The sequence below is a fragment of the Acanthochromis polyacanthus genome, chromosome 17 (genome assembly GCF_021347895.1).
Source record: "Acanthochromis polyacanthus isolate Apoly-LR-REF ecotype Palm Island chromosome 17, KAUST_Apoly_ChrSc, whole genome shotgun sequence".
Classification (NCBI taxonomy): Eukaryota; Metazoa; Chordata; class Actinopteri; family Pomacentridae; genus Acanthochromis; species Acanthochromis polyacanthus.
This window is the reverse complement of record NC_067129.1, coordinates 28,495,690-28,515,643: the sequence shown is the minus strand read 5'-3', so window position 1 is coordinate 28,515,643 and position 19,954 is coordinate 28,495,690. Positions and strand designations below refer to the sequence as shown.

The following is a 19,954-nucleotide window of genomic DNA, read 5'->3' as shown; positions in this document are numbered from 1 at the left end:
TAGGCATAAATATCTCTCCCAGGATATCAGAACTTACAAAACTAAATTATGTTCAGTTATTGAAAACAATAGAGGATGATCTTATACGGTGGAAGCACTTACCCATATCACTCATGGGGAGAGTAGCCACTATTAAAATGATGGTTTTACCTAAAGTTAACTATGTATTCTCAATGATACCATCCAAACCATCCTCCTGTTGGTTTAAATCACTGGACTCGCATATATCCAAATTTCTTTGGAAAAACAAACCATCACGTATCAGTTTAAAGACTCTACAACAGACTAAAGATAGAGGTGGACTGGATTTACCCAACTTCAGTCACTACTTCCTAGCTAGTAAGTTGCAGTATATTTCCAAATGGCTAAAACCTAGTAATGTAGATGAGTTATGGTTAGATGTGAAGCAATATGTGAGGACATAGCCGTTTCTGACTTGCCATTTATCAGCACAACTATTAAATCTCATCAGTGTTTCAAAAGCATTAATATCAGCTCCTCTTTAATGGCTTGGTGGGAATTTCTAAAATTAAGTAAGTCTTCAGTCATTCCATGTAAATTTCTCCAATCTGGAATAACCCTGACATTCTACAAAATAAAAAGATGATACATTTTACTCACTGGAGAAACCAAGGGATAAAACAGTTAGAACATATCATAGAAGATGGTAACTTTCTGTCATTTCACACACTCACTTCACAATATGGAATTACCAACACAAAATTTTTAGAATACCACCAACTTAAATCGATTATAGGAAAAAAATACACTCTCAACCAATTACACTGGCAGCTTCCTCTTAGAGAAGAAGAATTCTTAAATTTTCGTCCCCCAAAGCTATTATCAAAACTATATAGAATATTATCAAAGTCAGAAGATACAATCTTTCTTCCTACAACAAAATGGGAAGCTGACCTATCCAGTAATCTTAATCAAAATGCATGGTCACAAATATGTTTAAATACCTTTAAAATGTCAAAGAACTCAAATATGCAACTTATACAATTTAAAATTCTGCACAGAATTCATTATACAAGACAAAGGATGTTCAGGATGGGTCTGTCCCATTCGGATATTTGCTCACACTGCAGTGATAACATGACTGACAGTTACCTCCATGCCATGTGGTCCTGCGCACCTGTGCAAAGGTTCTGGCTTGAGGTATGTGAAGACCTGTCATTATGGTTTAAATGCAACATTACTGCAAGTCCCACATTGTGCCTATTAGGTGACCTAGGTGAAATCAACATAGGCTCTAACTCTGTATGTATGGTTCTCACCAGCTTATGCATCGCAAAGAAAACTATCCTTATAAATTGGAAAGCCAAAAACAATCTGAACGATAAGCAGTTTAGGAATCTCTTATTAGACTACATCAGCTTCGAGACAGTGTCTGCAGGTTCAAAGGATCAGTTAGCTGATTTTCGTTCCCTCTGGTCCCCTGTGATCAGCTCCATCACCTAATGTAAGGGGTGAATTGGGGCCTCGCCACCTTGGCGGTCGGATGTCGGTGCGGGGGGCCTGGGGCCTGGGGCCTGGGGACTGGGTGCTTGGTGCTGTCTTGGAGTGGGGGTCAGGGCTCCCGCGCTTCGTGCTTGGTCCGGTCTGGGGTCAGGGTGGGGGCGGCGGTTGGGGCTCTCTGGCGGCGGTGGGGTTGGGTTGCCGGGGGGGCCTGGGCCGGTGGCTGCCGACCTTGGGCCGGGTGGCCGGGGTGTTCTGGGGTGGGCGGGGTGCGGGGCCCTGGGTCCGGGTGTCTGGGGGTTGCCTCCTCCCTCGGGGGTGGGGGTTCGACCTTGCTGGGGGGCCGTCTGGGGTGGCTGGTTCCCCTGGCGATGTTGACCCTCTGCCTGGGGGGGCAGGGGTTGCCTCTTGGATGCCTGGGGCCCGGGGTCCTCCCTGCTGGGTCCGCCCTGGGCCTCCGGCCCCTGGCGGGGTTGGAGGCCGCCGATCTTGGTCGCCTGGGGCCCGGCCCTGCTGGACGCTGGGGGTCCTGGCCGGGTTCTCCCTCTGCCCCCTTTCGGGCCGGTCCGTGGTCGTCCTCGTGGTTTGGTGGCTCGGATCTCTGCTCTGGGATCGCTGCCGGCTCGCCTGGGTCTTGTGGGCTTTCGGGCCCACTTCTGGCCTTCACGGAGGTCAGAGGTCATAGTTGCATGATCACAGTCACAATTGCACCGTACTCTGCATGTGGACATAGCAACCATGTTGTCTTGTGGGGTGTTAAGTTTGTCCTGGTGCCAAAATATCAAAAGACATGTTTCCTCAGTTTGTGTGTTTCACATAGATGATTTGAATAATTACTAGCTGTGTTTCCTAACAAAACCCGGAGGATGCGTTCCGGTGTGTCTTTGTTAAGGTGTACTAGCTTGTTATCTGTTGTGTCGGTTTAAACTGAAAGATAATTGTATTCTTGCACTTTTCCTTCTCTCTTCACTATCCCCCCTTGTTGCTGTTTTTTCTCCTTTTCTCGTTTCTCTCTTCCTGCCTTTCCCCTGTCAGGTCCGGAAAATTTATGTCTATTTAACTAATCAACAAGTATTCAAACTAAATAAATTACTGTACAGTATCAAGGGGAGTCCTATACTTACAAACTCCCCTTGGAAAAGCAAACTTGTATGGCACAATGCAGCAGCCAGATCCTCATTCTGCCTGCTCTGTTGCCGGACAGGACAAAAAAAAAAAAACGTCCACATAAACTGAAACTCTGTGAGAGACTGAGGAGGACCTGATGGATGTTTCTATGGTATTATGTCTGACGGAGTAACCATCGCGATCAGAACAAATCAGACTCCAGGACTGATGACTCCATCCAAACAGAGAGTCATTACAGACTCCTTTCCTTCTGATTCCTCTGTAACTCACTGAAATTTCAACCTCTTCTCTCCACTCCACCTCCCAGTAACAGCGACCAGTCAGACCAGTTCCACACAGCAGCTGAGGACAGTCAAACCTGTCTGGATGATCAGGATACGGCTGATACTCCTTCATACATGTCACCTTCCTGTTGTTGTCAGAAAGTTTGAGTCTTCTGTGTGGTGTGTTTGTGTCGACTGTGAGTTGACAGGAATCTGATGGAGAGAACAAACACAACACAGCTGCAGTTATTGATGGATCATGTGATCAGTATTAAAGCTTTGATGATGACCTCAGAGATGTGACATTTTGAAGATGCTTGAATGTGCTGCTTTGTTTCCATCAATCCATTAAAATACACTTACACTTCCTCAGACCTGGTGTCAACCATCGGACTCCAGCAGGCGTCACCCTGAAAGGAGGAGGACGGTCAGAGCAGCAGCGACTCTTTCAGCAGCACACATGGACGTTACATGGCTCTCACACTGTTCCACTGATAAAGGACCAGTCCAACATGGAGACACAGACACCTGAATGCAGCATCTCTAAAGTCCTGTCCTGTGCTCGTCACGTTCCAGCTCAGTTTACACTCATTATTCAGCTTTACTCATTTATGGTTCTTCTTTACATGGACCTAGGCTAACAGTTAATCTGCTTCCTGTCTTTGTGCTAAGATAGGCTAACAGTTTTCTGAGAGTGTCTGTCTGTACCTGAGAGTTTCCAGTCTACAGTGTGGATCCTCCACTTTAGCTCTCAGCATCTTCTCTCCTGAGTCTCCTGGATGGTTGTAGCTCAGGTCCAGCTCTCTCAGATTTGAGGTCTTGAAGCTCAGAGCTGAGGCCAGAGAAGCACAGCCTTCCTCTGTGACCAGACAGCCTGACAGCCTGCACACACAAAACAACACAAACCTGATGGACAACACTTGGCTGGATGTTTCTCACTCTTTGTTTTTTTCTTTGTCTTTCAGTCACATTTTGGTGCAGATGTGATGCGTCGGAAGCAAATCAAGAATCAATCTTACTTTTTTTTTTTTTCAATTTCAAAGTGTGAGTCCTGACCTGAGAGCTTCCAGTTTACAGTGTGGACTCTCCAGTCCAGCAGAAAGACTCTCCACTCCTGAATCCTGCAGGTTGTTGTTAGTCAGGTCCAGCTCTGTCACACTGGAGGACTGGGAGCTGAGGACTGAGGACAGAGCTCCACAGCTTCTCTCTGACAGATTACAGCCACTCAGTCTGAAGAGACAAAAAGGAGATTATACTAATGAAACAGCAGCAAAATGAAAAAAAAAACTATATCTTCAGTCTCCAACTACTTACAGAACTTTCTTGGAGGCTTTGACCACTGGCAGCAGCCTCAGAAGAACCTCCTCTGAAGCAGAGTATTTCTTCAGGTCAAACACATCCAGATCTTCTCCTGATGACAGTAAGATGAAGATCAGAGCTGACCACTGAGCAGAAGACAGTTCATCTGTGGACAGACGTCCTGATCTCAGGGACTGTTGGATCTCCTCCACCAGAGAAACATCCTTCAGTTCATTCAGACAGTGGAACAGATTGATGCTTCTCTCTGCCGACACATTCTCACTGATCTTTTTCTTGATGTACTCCACTGTTTTCTGACTGATCTGTGAGCTACTTCCTGTCTGTCAGCAGGCCTCGTAGGAGATTCTGATTGGTTGGCAGTGACAGACCCAGGAGGAAGCGCAAGAACAAGTCCAGATGTCCGTTTGGACTCTGTAAGACCTCATCCACAGCTCTCTGGTAGAAACGTGCTGATTTACTCTGGAACAGTTCAGACCACCAGGATGTTGTTTGTTGTTGTTTTTCCAGCAGGTTGATTCCAGAGTTGATGAAGGTCTGATGGACATGAAGAGCAGCCAGAAACTCCTGAACGCTCAGATGGACGAAGCAGAACACCTTGTCCTGGTACAGTCCTCTCTCCTCTTTAAAGATCTGTGTGAACACTCCTGAGTACACTGAGGCTGCTTCCAGATCGATGCCACACTCTGTCAGGTCAGACTCATAGAAGATCAGGTTTCCTCTCTGCAGCTGATTAAAAGTCAGTTTTCCCAGAGACTCGATCATCCTCCTGCTGTCTGGACTCCAGTGTGGATCTGTCTCAGCTCCTCCATCATACCTGACCTTCTTGACTTTGGTCTGAACCACCAGGTGGTGGATGAATATCTCAGTCAGGGTTCTGGGCAGATCTCCTCCCTCTCTGCTTCTCAGCAGCTCCTTTAGAACTGTAGCAGTGATCCAGCAGAACACTGGGATGTGGCACATGATGTGGAGGCTTCGTGATGTCTTCATGTGGGAGATGATGCTGCTGGCCTGCTCCTCATCTCTGGATCTCTTCCTGAAGTACTCCTCCTTCTGTGGGTCGGTGAACCCTCTGATCTTCATCACCATGTCCACACAGTCAGGAGGGATCTGATTGGCTGCTGCAGGTCGTGTGGCTATCCAGAGGTGAGCAGAGGGAAGCAGATTCCCCCTGATCAGGTTTGTCAGCAGCACATCTACTGAGGTGGACTCTCTAACATCAGTCAGGACCTCATTGTTGTGGAAGTCCAGAGGAAGGCGACACTCATCCAGACCGTCAAAGATCAACACAACCTGGAAGTCTTCAAACCTGCAGATTCCTGCTGCTTTGGTTTCACTGAAGAAGTGATGAACAAGTTCCACCAAGCTGAACTTTCTCTCTTTCAGCACATTCAGCTCTCTGAAAGTCAGTGGAAACATGAAGTGGATGTCCTGGTTGCTTTTGTCTTCAGCCCAGTCCAGAGCCAACTTCTGTGTTAACACTGTTTTCCCGATGCCAGCCACTCCCTGTGTCATCACTGTTCTGATTGGTCCATCTCTTCCAGGTGAGCCTTTAAAGATGTCTTCTGCTTTGATGCTTCTTTCTGTTGTCTGCTTTCCTGGATGCTGCTTCAATCTGTCTGACCTCATGTTCATCATTGACCTCTGCAGTCCCTCCCTCTGTGATGTACAGCTCTGTGTAGATCTCATTCAGGAGGGTCGGCTGTCCTGCTTTAGCGATGCCCTCAAACACTCTCTGGAACTTCTCCTTCAGAGAAGATTTAAGTTTACGTCCACAAACTGGAGCAATAAGTTCTAAATGAAAACACAAGAAAGAAAGAGTGAAGCAGAAACAACCTGGATATTAAAACACCAAAGTAGCAATAAAGTGAAGGTGACAGTTGTCCTCCTAAAGACTGATTGTGTGAAGATGTTCTGTTGATTAGCAACTTCAGTCTTTATCGAAGTCTTCTTACTGCTTTGTTGACAGTCACCCATGAATATGGAGTCCAGGTCATGCTGCTGGACAGACTGAGCTCTGGGAATTTCTGAGTTCTGCTGCTCCACTCTGTGGATCAACATCAACAGTTAAGTCTCACTTTATCACACAGAGACAAACACCAGCTGAAGGTCCATGATGTTCATTAGAGATTCCAACATTAGTCTGTTTTCCACGGCAGGAACTTTCTATTCATTTTAGCTCATCATCAATCGTTGTTCTGACCACAGGAACCGTCCCTGTCGAACCTCTTTCAGGACTGTCTATAGGAGTTAAAAGTTCCTACTCCAGGGTTGGTACTTCTGAGAGAACCTGGAAAACTGCTCTGTAGGTCTGGAAGTTGACTTGATTAAACTCAGAGAGGACAACAAGAATCATTTTTCTGTCCTCTCCATTCTCGTGAAGCATCAGTCGTCTCCATCAGCAATATCAAATTCACCCTCTAGGCTATCATACAGGCTAACATACAAGTTAACATACAAGCTAACATGTAGGCCAACATGTAGGCTAACATGTAGGGTAAATTGAAGGCTACCAAGGCTTATATAATCAGATAACTGGAATTTTGTCCAGTAAAACTATTTCTTGATATTTTAGTGAACTCAGAGTTCTTGCTGTGATCCACCTGGTTCTGTTTTTAATGTCTCTGTGGATGATGTTCACGATATTAGCATCACTTCTTCAAACCATTTGTTCTGTTTGATGAGGAGCCAATCTGCTATCAAACTAGCAGCTCTGAAACCTTCTGAACATCTTACCCCTCTGCAGCAGGACATTGTTCTCCTTTAAAATTAATAGGGAAATTCTTAGATAAGTCATCCTTTAAAGACACACAGCTGGATGCAGGTCCAGTATGGCATCATAATAGATTCTGTGCACGATAAAAGTCTTTCTTCCGGGTTTGCGCCGGAAGGGTGAGCCTCGACTTCCGGTTGCCTTTTTCTACCGTGGAAACAATGGAGTCTCGTAAGAAAAGAACAGCAGTTATGTCAAATGAAACATTTAAATTTAGTTTAAGAGATAGTGGGAGCAACCGCAACTGCTGTGTATCACTTTGTCCAGCATCCACCAGATACAATGGTGTTTTGAGCTTCCACTGCTTCCCAAAGGATGCAAAGCTACGTGCTCAGTGGTTAGCTAAAATAAGAAGAGGTGGGGGGTTTGTTGTAACGCCAAACTCCAGGGTTTGTAGCCGATACTTTGAAAAAGAATGTATTATTTCTTTGCCAACGGGTCAACGGCTACTTTTGCCAAACAGTGTCCCTACGTTATTCCAGTGGAATAATTACACTGTTAAGCAGCGACCAGGGGTCTGGGAACGCCGCCCTCGGAGTGAGCCGACAGAAGAGGATGGAGAGGAAGATGGAGCCGCTGCCGCAGCCCCTGAGTGTTCCACTGCTGTCGAAAGTATGTTACAACAAGAGAGTTTTGTTCCCATGATAGAAGAGCATGACTACTCTGCCAGCTCCTTTATTGTGGTGGACCGGAGGAAGTATGACGGCATGGTCAGAGAGATGGAGGCGCTCCGGCAGGAGTTACAGGAGATGCACCTGACGCGGTTTGGTTTGGAGCGTTTTTCATCATCCTCAGAGGACATACGGCACTACACAAGGTATATTTTTAACCCTTTAAGGTTTGGGCAATTTCCGCCCGAAATTTCTACTGAGATTTACAGAAAGTAAATTGAATGCTGTTCTTGAACTGTTTGGAGTACATGCATGGTTGGGGTCTCATTTGAAAGCTGACAACCTGAATTTTCACCCAGTGCAGTCAGAATTACTCTAGGTGCTACTGGCACAGAGTATTTCATGTTGGCACACACTGAATTAGGATGAATTTTTTTCTCGCCTACATTTTTTCCCTAATAAAACACCTGAAAATCAGTGTGGCAGCACTGTAAGAGCTTGAAAACACAATATTGCAAAAGCCTGGGGTCTTACATAGTTCAGGTCAAAATTTCAGAGCAATACTACAAGAAATGACTGTTTCACACATGTATTTGTACTGATATGCTCCGCCCCTGTCAATGTTGGATACACTCTTTATACACTGTGCACACTCTTTACAGAATGGTATAAATTCATTTTCACTTAATTTTCACATTATTTTCATTCCAAAAACTCATAAAGAACTCAAAAAATCACTTCAGATAGGCTTCAGTGTCGATCACACAAACAGATTGAGAGGAATACAGAGAAACAGCAGGTGGAGCCCGGAGCTCACGAATGAAATATCATATAAAGCCGCTGGCAGAGGCGGGATTTATATTCAAGTCATTCAGCAAGCTCATTGGCTACCAGGCCTGTCAATCTAACGTTTCCTCCGGCGTGATTTGCTGAGAAACAAGTCAATCAAGTGATGTAATCGATATCTGTCAGACTCGGCCATGGTTGGCTAAATCGCCGAAGTAGGCGGAAACGAGTCACCTGATTGGTTGAAGTCCGGTTTGAAGCGGAAAGAAGCCTCCAGTATCCATTTTGAATCGCGAACAAAGGGAATAGGACCGTGTATGATAAAGTTATAATAGAAAGATGCAGTGAATATGAAACGCACAGCGCCACCACGCGCCGCGTGCACGCGCACGGAGCCGATCGTTTTCTGGATTTTTTACCTATTTCGAGACATGTTTTGGCCAAAGTATTATACTGGATTGTTTCCTCTGGATGGCTAAGCTTGGGTTCTGGCCGGTTTTTGTGGATTATCTTCTTTTATGACCAGAAACGAGCGTCCAAACTGCATCGACAGGTGAGCTGTGCACGTTTACATGACTTGTTGTTTGTTGGATAAATGTGTTTATATTACCCGCTGTGGTAATCACATCTGAAAGTGGTTTATACCGGTGGATTCATGAGAATCTCAGCTTTCTATGTGTGTATAGTGTTTGTATAATCGTGTTTGCAGTGTCCTTCTATTTTAAAAAAAGCGTATACCGATAAAAAAAACGGCCCGCCCGCGGGCCGCCGTACTTGTACTTTCATTATTATAAAGAAAAACATTCAAATGCATGCAGGTGTGCATGGAAATTGCATGTAATCTATTTAATAATATTGTTCTGTTACTGCTTTACTTTTAGAGGTGACATTTTTAAGGAATTTTAAGTAACAATATCAATCTTCTATTAGAGTAAAATTATTCTAAAGTACCTGTACAATTGTGTAAAGAAACATTGAAACCCCTGTGAGTAAATTTAGGTAACAAAGCTGCATTGAAGTTTTTCTTTTTTCATACATTATTTTTCAAATGTACTTTGATTGCTTTTTCTTCTAAAATTATATATTACAATATTTCATTTTTTGACTTGAGTAACATTTTTATATTTTTCCTGTTACTTCTATTTACAGTACTCAAGTCACATTTTCTCAAAGCACTTTTCTACTATTTATTGAGTAATTACTTTCTACTTATGCAGGTTTCCATCATATGAACATTTGATGGCATTTTGGAAACTCACTGAAGAGGCAACAGCAAGAATCGTGAGGGTAACTGCGGTTCACCGGGACCTTTCCACCAGCACCTTCACAGAGAGCCCTGTGACTCGACCAACCGTAAGTTGATTAATAACATTTGAAATGTGTAAACATTTTTATTAAGGGGAAAGCTTCATGTTGTATGTTTTTGCCCTTCTTATATTTAAGAATATGTTTTCTTCCACTGTTTTTGTCTTTGTGTGCATGAAACCTACTTTTCTTTTTGCTGCTTCCAATAGTATTTGTCCCTTTCCGGACAACCTGCCATCAGTTTCCAGTATAATGGAATATAAATTGCATAACCATGTATATGATAAAACATTTTGTTATCTGAACTAATTGATCATTTTTTTACCCTAGAAACTGTTGCCAATTGATGAGCTCTTCCTTTTTTTAACCTACTTGTCGACTGGATTCACACAACTAGAACTCAGCCACAAGTTTAACATCCATCGAACCACTGTGAGCAGAATAATTGTGACATGGGCCAATTTCCTCTACACTCTCCTTGGATCCATCTCCATCTGGATGTCACCTGCTGCAGTTAGTGTAAACCGTCCGAAAGAGTTTGAAGGAACCTATGAAAACACGCAGGTAATCGTTGATTGTACTGAAATGGAGTGCCAAACACCTTCGTCGCTTCTTACTCAGAGTGAGGTGTTCTCTAATTATAAATCCACGTGTACCTTCAAGGCTCTCATTGGGATGTCTCCTCATGGTGCGCTGACTTTTGTGTCAGCTCTGTATGAAGGCTCCATTAGTGACAAAGAACTTTTCCGTCACTGTGGGATCATCCCCCTTCTTATGCCAGAGATGGATATCATGGTGGACAAAGGATTCCTCATCGATGAGCTGGTCCCTGGGAAAGTCCACCAACCAGCTTTTCTGTCCAAGAAGACCCAGATGTCTGAAGAAGAAGTTCTGCAGACTCAGTCAATCGCCCGCTTAAGAGTCCACGTTGAGAGGCTCATAAGGAGAGTCAAAGAGAACAAGCTTTTTGAAAAAAAATACCTCTTTCCATTTCAGGGAGCATAAATCAAATCTTCACCGTTGCCTGTCTCCTTTCAAATTATCAGCATGGGCCTCTAGTTAAAAAATGGCAGTTCTTGGGCTCAACATTTTTGTTGTAAAGCTGAGCAAAATGACAGATACACATTATTTGGACTCAGAAGTGAAATTTAACAGCCACACTGTATCAACAATATCAACAGCCTATTTTCATCTGAAAAAAAATGGTAAAAATTAGAGATATAGTGTCTAAACCAGACTTAGAGAAACTAATTCATGCTTTTGTCTCCAGTAGGTTGGACTATTTTAATGGCCTGTTCAGTGGTTTCTCAAACAAGGTATAAAACAGCTGCAGTCCATCCAGAATGCTGCAGCTCCGATCCTAACTAAAACCGGGAAATATGATCATATTCGTCCAGTACTTGGGTCTCTAAAAGTGCTTCCTTTAGCTCAGAGAACGCACTTTAAAACAGCTTTAATTGTTTACAAATCTCTTTATGGTTTGGCACTAAAGTACATCTCTGACATGTTAGAACCATATGAACCATCTCTGACATATTCGTGCCATATGAACCACGTCAAACTACTCTGAGAAGCTCAGGACTTGGCCTCTTTCAGGAGCCCAGATTTAAATCCAAACATGGTGAGGCTGCTTTTCCGTTTTATGCAGCTAATATCTGGAACAGTCTTCCTGAAGGTGTGAGTAATGCCTCGACTCTAGCAATGTTTAAATCCAGGTTAAAAACAGTTGTTTAGTGGTGCATAAACGACTGAACGTATTTAACTGCACTCTTCCTCTTATGTTACTAATGATGTTCTTTATTGACTTAAGGATGACTTAATAGATTTATTATTATTGATTTGTTTGCCTCGTTTGATTTTATGTAATTGTAAAGCAGTTTGAATTGCTTTGTATATGAATTGAGCTCTATAAATACATTTGTCTTGTCATAGTCATTGTAAAATAATAGAAAAGCACAATTGTTATGAAACAAAGAAACTTACTTTCAAAAGACACGTAACAAATACAGATTTAACTTGACATGTTTCAGTTGGCATCTGTTCACATCTGAGACGTCACATCCACCATCACGTGACACTTCTGAAGAAGATGGCAGATGGCCATCAAATATATAGCTTACCTTATCGTCTGATATAGAAGAACATTCTCTTGTTATTAATATTATAGATACTGTGGTGCTCAAGATAATACATAGAGTATACATGCATGTCATCACCAAATGGCCTGTAGGGGGGACATAATACTAATTTTCCTCTTTTTTTAAATTTTTTTTTTACCCACGTCACACTTAATAGACAACTAGGGATGGGAATTGATAAGATTTTAGCAATATCAAAGCCACTGCTAATTTTCCTGATCAATCCAATTGCTTATCAATTCTCTTATCAATCCCATAATAACAAAAATATGTTCAAGTATTTTTGGGATTTTTAAAAGAGATAAGAAACTTGGCTTTCTTGACACAAGTTACATTCTGACATTTATTAATTTACATAGACCTAATATTTTATAATTTAAAACATTAAAAGAAGCCTGATGCAGTGATTCCGGGCTACAGATACAGAGGTTTAAAGAGGTGGTGGTCCAGGCTGGCATTGATAAGAGGAATTGTTAACAAAGGGGAGGTTCAATTCTGGGAAAAAGCCTTATCAATATCGGTTCTACTTCTAGAATTGACTATCAATTCCCATCCCTATAGACAACTTTGTGAAAATGTGAATTTATATGAAAGTTGAACTCGAAACCAAGACTGTCGGACAAGGTACGTTTTATCCGTTTGTTTCCTGGCTATAAAAGACACAAGCAGAAACAAAAAATCAAGCCGTTTTTTCGTTTTTTCGTTTTCACCCCCAAAATGAAAATTCATTGGTGGGCGGGGCTTCGGAGCCTGCCAGTGTACAATAAAGCTCCTGCCCATCACAATAAAGCTCTTGCGCTGGCATTCATAGACAGACTGACTTTCATTGTATTGCCTGCCCCCACTGCACTTCCCCTAACTCTGAATCAAAGCAAGTGCTAGAGGACAGACTGTGGTCACATGCTGACCATGTTTGGCTCAGCAAACAGCTGTAAGGCAGCTTTCTCAACTATGAACATAATCAAAATATGTTTTGAGAACGGCTCGAACAAGCAGCAGCTCAGTTCTCCCATTAAGCTGCAGAGATATTAGGGGAGTGATATGAGACAGACAAAAATGTAAAAGTGTTCAAATGTTTACATTTATGAGATTTAATTATTGTTAAAGATGTATAGAAGTTGATTCAGGTTGTTCAGTCATGTTTTTTTAAGTTCTGCACTTTATTCTAAGATATACAGTTATATATAAGTTATTTATTAATAAATGTCTAAATGTTTTTGAACCGTACTGAATTTATTTGACGGTCAGTTTTTGACTACAGGCAGACTCTAATAAAACTACCAGGTTACATCAGCATATATCACAGTAACTCAAGTTAGACATTATGATGTTCTGGACCTTTGCTGACTGGACCTCCCTGAATTTTAGCTGAATACCCCTGGCTTAGAAGAAGAGGGACATGAGTGTAGAACTTCTAATGACCCAACATCAGTCAGTGGAGAAAAAATAAGAAAAGAAAGCAAAGCTAAATGAAACTATTTCAGTGTTTTAATAAGCCTGTTGCTTGTCCTGTGAATACTGCCGCTTTAGGGAACACTACAGCTGGAGCTAAGGTTAACGTTTAGGAAAGGGAGCCTGATGAAGAGGAAACATCAGCTCTACCTGATGAAGAGGAAACATCAGGTCTACCTGATGAAGAGGAAACATCAGCTCTACCTGATGGAGAGGAAACATCAGCTCTACCTGATGAAGAGGAAACATCAACTCTACCTGATGGAGAGGAAACATCAGCTCTACCTGATGGAGAGGAAACATCAGCTCTACCTGATGGAGAGGAAACATCAACTCTACCTGATGGAGAGGAAACATCAGCTCTACCTGATGGAGAGGAAACATCAGCTCTACCTGATGGAGAGGAAACATCAGCTCTACCTGATGGCAGGAGGAGGAGCTGCTGACGCTATAATGTCTATAAGTATCTAATTGGTAGTTTGAAATAAAGGAGCTGCTGCTGCTGCTGCTGTGTGTGTGTGTGTGTGTGTGTGTGTGTGTGTGTGTGTGTGAGTGCACGCGCACATATATGAGAACCTGACCTGGCTTTGGTTTATGAGGTTGGAGTATACCCAGTAGAAAACACTAGACTACACCACTGGTTATGACTGTCATTACTGTGTACACGACTTGCTTTGATTTAGAGTTCGGGGAAGTGCAGTGGGGGCAGCAATACAATGAAAGTCAGTCTGTCTATGAATGCCAGCGCAAGAGCTTTATTGTGATGGGCAGGAGCTTTACTGTGCACTGGCAGGCTCCGAAGCCCCGCCCACCAATGAAACGGAATATTGAGTCGTATTTTCATTTTGGGGGTGAAAACGAAAAAACGAACCGTTTCCAGTTTTTTTTTTTTTGTTTTTTTGTTCAAAACGAAAAAACGAAAAAACGAACCGTTTCCTGTTTTTTTGTTTTTTGCTCAAAACGAAAAAACGGCTTGATTTTTTGTTTCTGCTTGTGTCTTTTATAGCCGGGAATCAAACGGATAAAACGTACCTTGTCCCTGAACCAGTCGCGCAGTATAACCAGCTCATGAGGCTTTGAACGTCATCATTTTAGACTCCTCCCCTAAATGAAGCAAGCCTCGATACGCGCTTCGTGGAAACGCCCCCTCCATTACTCGACAGACTTCGAATCCTCGGCACATCTCATAACATCACTACTACTGAGTCTTCATTGTCTTTAAAGTTCAGCCAAAAGAAATAGAAATGTTCAGCACAGATGAAAGTAACAGGTTTTTTCTGGAAGCAGTACAGCTGATGCTTGTATAGTTAAATCATGTAGTCATTTGTAAAGCACACATTACTCCCAACATGTAGGAGTAAAGTAATTAACTCGAATAACCAATGTGGATAAACTCACCAAGGAAGAATAACGGAAAGAAAGGGGTGGACAGTGTTAACCTGTCGTAATCTGACCTAAAACAGGAAAAGTTCATTCTGATTTAATGCCAGACACTGGGGGGAAAAAAGGTTGTCTTTTTTATATGGTGTATGTAAACTTCTGGTTTCAACTGTTGCTGAGATATGCTAACATCCACTGAGCTCTAATGGGTAAATGAAGATTTAGTTACCAGATACATCATCAATATAGCCTAGCCACGCTAGCCCCATGTTTCTGACGGCACAAGGGTCTAGGGAAGCTCGACAGGGAGGGAGGCGGGCTAAAAGGTTGTCTATCAAATCCCTCTGCAGCAGTTGGGTAGGTATACAACCAATCAGCGCAACGAATAGGCTGACGGAGTTCCTAGAGCACCGGCGGATTGTGGCTAAGTCCCGTTAGCTTCCCAACCAGCGGAGCCAACTGGTATATTAAGGATTTGCCATATCCCGTCGGCATAAGTCCAAATACGTCTTTCTTCTCAATGAAACACTTCAGTGCCGTCCTTTGTTTATCTTTCAAGTTGAATTTTAGCTTCAAATCTTTAAGGGCTGTGGCCAAAGCCGAGTCCAAAGATAACTGTTTATTGTGCGCCAGTTGTTTCTGTCAGAATCGTCACGCCTCTGTCGTCACTTAGTTACGCCCGCCTTCTGACTCTACACTTCATGGTGATTGGTCCGGCCAGTTTTAGGAGCATCCAGCCTCGAGCCTTATGGAGGGTAACTAGACCCACCCTGGCAGAGAATTAAATTCGTTGCCGTGGGTTGTCTAGTGCGGCTAGGCTATCATCAACATATAATTTCTGAGTTTGTTGCTGAAATAACCACTGTACCAACGAACACTTTCTCCATGTTTTTCCATAATTTGTTACAAGCTGCACTAATCTCCAGCTGGATCTAAGATGATTTTTAGGGTAACTGGTAGAAAAATAATGGACTGTCACTTTTCAAAAGATCCACAAACTTACTGTGTCAAAGATAAAAATGTGAAAACGTGAAGTTTATTTGCAAAAACACGTAACTCAATTTTTATAATTATTCATAAAACTTACTTTCTTATTGTTTACTTAATTTTTTTCTCTATTGTCACATATTTTCTACTGAATCAAATCCACTCAACTTCAGTTTGACTGATCTTATCTCAAGTAAATAAAACGTTTTCCAAAAAAAACATAAAAATGGAGTTATCCGTTTTTGCAAACTCTTCACTTGCTGATTTGATTGTTCCATCGGCCAGCAGATGTCGCCATTTCTTTTTAAAGTTTCCTAAACTTACTGGAAGCCAGACCAAGAGTCAAAGAACATCAAAAACAACAATAAAGACAAAAACTGTTTATTTCTACTTGCCTTTATTAAAAAATACCAACAGAATCCTGACATGCACGCAGCCACACACACACAAAACAGAATCCATCCATGTGAACGACACACACACTGTTTGACATCATATAGAGAAACCGTGAAAATGAAAAGAAAAAACAACAAAAGCACATTCTTGGCAAGCCGACACTTAATCTACAACAAAACCAAACCATGGATAAGTGAAGGGTTTCATTTCAAAAGACTTTGCATCCAATTTGCTGCTAATTAAAGGTAGAGGATAAAAATGACCTGACGTTCCCCGTTTGAGTTCCAAAAATATACAATATTTATATAATTACATGCAGTGAAATCTCCGGCTGGCAGCTCGTTTTGGAAGGAAACTCTTCACTTTAGAAAACCTGACGACCAAACTGCTGCTGCTCACTTCTGGTTCACATTCAGACCAAACAAAAAACAGGAAATCTACAAAAATAGACCATTTTACACTTTGCATGTTGAGGAACCATCACCGCTTCTTCTTCTTTAACCTTACAGGTCGTCTCTATTCACATATGGACAGATGAACAGGAGCTACCGTTGCTAAGCTAACGGACGCTTTTATTCACTTGGAATGAAACCGAGTCAGTGGCGGTGATCAAGAACGCAGCTCTTTGTTTAGAGTCGAACGAGTACATCTGGTACTTTTATTCTGAAGATATGACGACACTTTTCAAACAGGCAGAGGAGAAAAAAAAAACGCTCCTGTTATCGACGAGAACTTCCAAATAATAAACCTGGAAATGAGAGTAAATGTGGTTTAAATCCAAGCTGCAGTTTCATGTTTCAGTTTGTTTTCTGTTAACCCGGAGGCCTCACAGCGTTCTGGAGGTTTTACTTTGGTTTCTGCACAGAATGAAAATCAGCGACATGAAGAACATTTACAGTCAGTTAGGTGGTTTTAAATGTGTTGCTGTTCAGTTTAGTGCTGCTGTAATTATCGACAAATCTAAATGAAATCAATTCAACAAAAGCTTAACAAAAAAAGGATTTTCAGACTGATGCTTAGATCTCCTTCCTCTGACGGTTTCTTGGCTTCATTTCACAATAATTCCAACGAACATCACTAAAACAGCAGCAAACCAAAGAAAACAAACCTGACGTTGATTCTTCCATCCTACTTAGAGATTATGATTCCAGATGTGATGTTTTCAGACACGTTTCTAAATCAATGAAGACTTTGATAATGACCTCTGAGGCCTTTTTGTGCTGAATGTTTCCAAACTTCCTGCTCTAAATCAACAGTCTTCATGCTTTCAGGATGATTTTCAATCAGAAATGGGAGGAAACCAGCAGCCACGAGTTCTACACAGGAGTGTTTCTTTTTGGTTGTTTGACTTAAATAATATTTGGAGGAACTCAAGAAAAATAGAAGATTTACTTTGTCTTTAATGGTTGTTTGGATAAAATGAGACATTTCACCACCTGTTTGTTTTCTGCTGGACTCTGTTCTCCAATGAGAACCACTGATCTACAGCAGCATCAAACTGTGAGGTGCCTCAGCTGATCCCTCACTCGAACCTTAATTTGAAATCCAGTCACTTCCTGTTGACGGCGTCTAAAACTGAACTAAACTTTCTGTTTAGACGCTCTTTTCCTTGAACTCTGCATCGTGGTTTCATGACGTTCGAGCGGCTAAGGCCGTCTTCCCGTTTGCACCGGTGTGACATCACTTCCTGCTCCGGCTCTGCGCTGTCATTGGCTGACGATGAGCTGCCTCAGGTAGGACTGGGTGAGGCCTCGCAGCTCCTCCAGGGTGTAGTCCTCCGGCATCGGCAGGCGGCTGATGTGTGGTGCCAGCTGAGCCAGCGGGACGCCGAGCGAGTCGGACGAAGCGTCGCCCTGCTGGAGGCTCAGAACCACACGGAGGATGTTCGCCACACGCTTCGCCATTTCTGGGAGGAGGCAGGAGGGCGGGGCTTAGTTAGACTGCAGGTTCCACCAGACTGAGCAGAACGTTCTCTCAACACTTTAGGAAACATTGTGGAACAACTTGTGGTCATAGAATGTATTTCTACAAAAAAGCTCAGAACACTGGAGACTAAAGGTTCCACTCTGGTTAATAGATCACGGTACTGGAACATTTTAAATAAATAAAAAATCATCTAAAGCTCTGATCAACTCTGAAAAACATTCCTGACTTTATGAGAACTTTCTTCCTTTGTTATCACAGAACAGAACCTACAGAATCCTCCAAACATCCTCTGAATGTTAAAACGTTCTCTTAACTCACAGGAACGTTCTGAAATGAGGAACATCATGAAAGGATCATGTGAACATTAGATTTAAACTTGTAAGTTTCTAAAGTTTGCAGCTCGACGACATCAGATCGTCTAAAAACAGCAGAGAACTCTAAACTGAAGTCATTTTTCTTAAATTTCAGGTTGTTGATGTTTAGTAAAAAGATAATTCTTTAAATGTGAACATGTGTGCTCTAAATCAGAGGAACCATGAGGAGCTGTGGTTATTTACAGGTTATTATGCTCTGGTTTTACTGGAGATCAGACTGGACTGGATGTGGTCCTTTGACTCCTCTGGTCTACAGTTACATCACCAACTACCAGCTGGCATGTACACCAGTGTTTTCAGTCCTACTCGTGTTCCCATGGAAACGCAGATCGTTTTCTCTCAAAGCAAAGGAAATACTTCAGTGTTTTCAGGTGACACGTTGTCATGGATCACCAGCTGATGTATCTTTCAGAATGGGCAGCTGGTCTGTAAAACAATCAGACTGAAACGGTTTAGCGTCGGTCAAACATGGCCGCCGTGCTCCTACCTGATTGGGCGAGCCGGTCTCTGGCGGTGCTGCAGGGCAGCAGCTCGATTCTGCTGCAGAGAGACGTCACGTCGGTGTAGAGACGCTCCAGCTCGTAGCCGGCGCTCTCCATCTGAGGAGGAGAGAGTTCACGGGTTAGAGGTGGAAATCACAGTGATTAGTGAAAAACAACCACAGTACGTCCAGTTTACAGTCACTGATGTGTGGAAACAATACAAAGGTTATTAACACTGTACACAAACATCCAAGCTGCTGAGGATTTAGAGTTTCAATGTTCAGGTTAGAGACATTTTCTAGTGTTCATATTCAAGTTATTGACAGTTTCATTAATTAATATCCAAGTTATTGACAGTTTTATTAATTAATATTCAAGTCACTGACAGTTTCATTAATTAACATCCAAGTTCTTGACAGTTTTGTGCATCAACCTCCAGGTTACTGATGGTTTTATGTGTTGGTTACTGATGTTTTCAGAATAATATTTTACATAGAAATCATCAGAGAACACAGCGTGGTGTAACAGATGCTGTGCTTTGTCTTTTTCTGGATGTGTAGCAGCTCTTAGAGGAGCTCTGAGGGGTTTTACCTGCTGGATGTCCTGCAGAGTCTTGATGACCCTGATGTAGTCCAGGTAAACCCTCCCTGCAGTGTCCCAGTCCTGGATGGTGGCGCTGTGTTCAGGACCGCCCAGACCCTCCAGGAACTCCAGCAGGTAGTCGTGGGTTGTCGTTGATGATGCAGTCTGCAGGAAAAATCAGAAGCTTTTATCATGATGTCATCATCTGGACGATGTGAGACCAAACTATCATTCAGCGGACCTTCATGACTCCTCTGGGTGTCGACTACCAGAATATTCATACTTCTGTGAGATGTTAAAGTTTTAATGCCTCTGAGCATTAATATTTTAGGTTTTGATGCTTTACTGTGTTAATATCCAGGTTACTGATGCCTCTGTGAGTTAACAGATTATTATGAGGTTATAACCGCGTTTCCAATAATTTTGTAAAGTAATATGAAGGTTATTAATATTTTTGTGTGTTAATATCTGGGTTTATCATACATTGCATGTTAGAATTCAGTTAATTGATACTTTTGTGCGTTAATATCCAGTTAGTAACCAACATTTCCCAGTAACGGTGACTCCAACCAGCCCTACCTGAGGCCAGGTGC

At 42.4% G+C, this 19,954-nt stretch overlaps 4 protein-coding genes across 5 annotated transcripts in view; 2 read left to right on the top strand and 2 right to left on the bottom strand.

Annotated features, from left to right (window-relative positions):
- Positions 1-19,954, top strand: part of LOC127530663 (protein NLRC3-like) — a 139,439-nt gene that overhangs the window by 46,694 nt on the left and 72,791 nt on the right. The window lies entirely within an intron of this gene.
- LOC127530650 (nuclear pore complex protein Nup98-Nup96-like) lies at positions 15,982-19,608 on the bottom strand. The gene is made up of 4 exons (XM_051937928.1): positions 19,603-19,608; positions 19,371-19,526; positions 18,785-18,896; positions 15,982-17,903 (listed from the first exon to the last, which is right to left on the bottom strand). The coding sequence occupies exons 1-4, from the start codon at positions 19,606-19,608 to the stop codon at positions 17,704-17,706; spliced, it is 474 nt and encodes a 157-aa protein (XP_051793888.1). The 3' UTR covers positions 15,982-17,703.
- nup98 (nucleoporin 98 and 96 precursor) overlaps positions 15,982-19,954 on the bottom strand; it is a 132,802-nt gene continuing 128,829 nt past the window's right edge. Inside the window, exon 36 of the transcript XR_007937293.1 lies at positions 15,982-16,710. The gene's annotated coding sequence lies outside the window, so the exon portion shown is untranslated. The remainder of the gene's footprint in view (positions 16,711-19,954) is intronic.
- The window catches only part of LOC127530649 (CD209 antigen-like protein A), a 14,112-nt gene continuing 13,764 nt past the window's right edge, over positions 19,607-19,954 (top strand). The window contains 1 exon segment of the mRNA XM_051937927.1: positions 19,607-19,648. Coding sequence (XP_051793887.1) covers positions 19,607-19,648 — 42 coding nt within the window.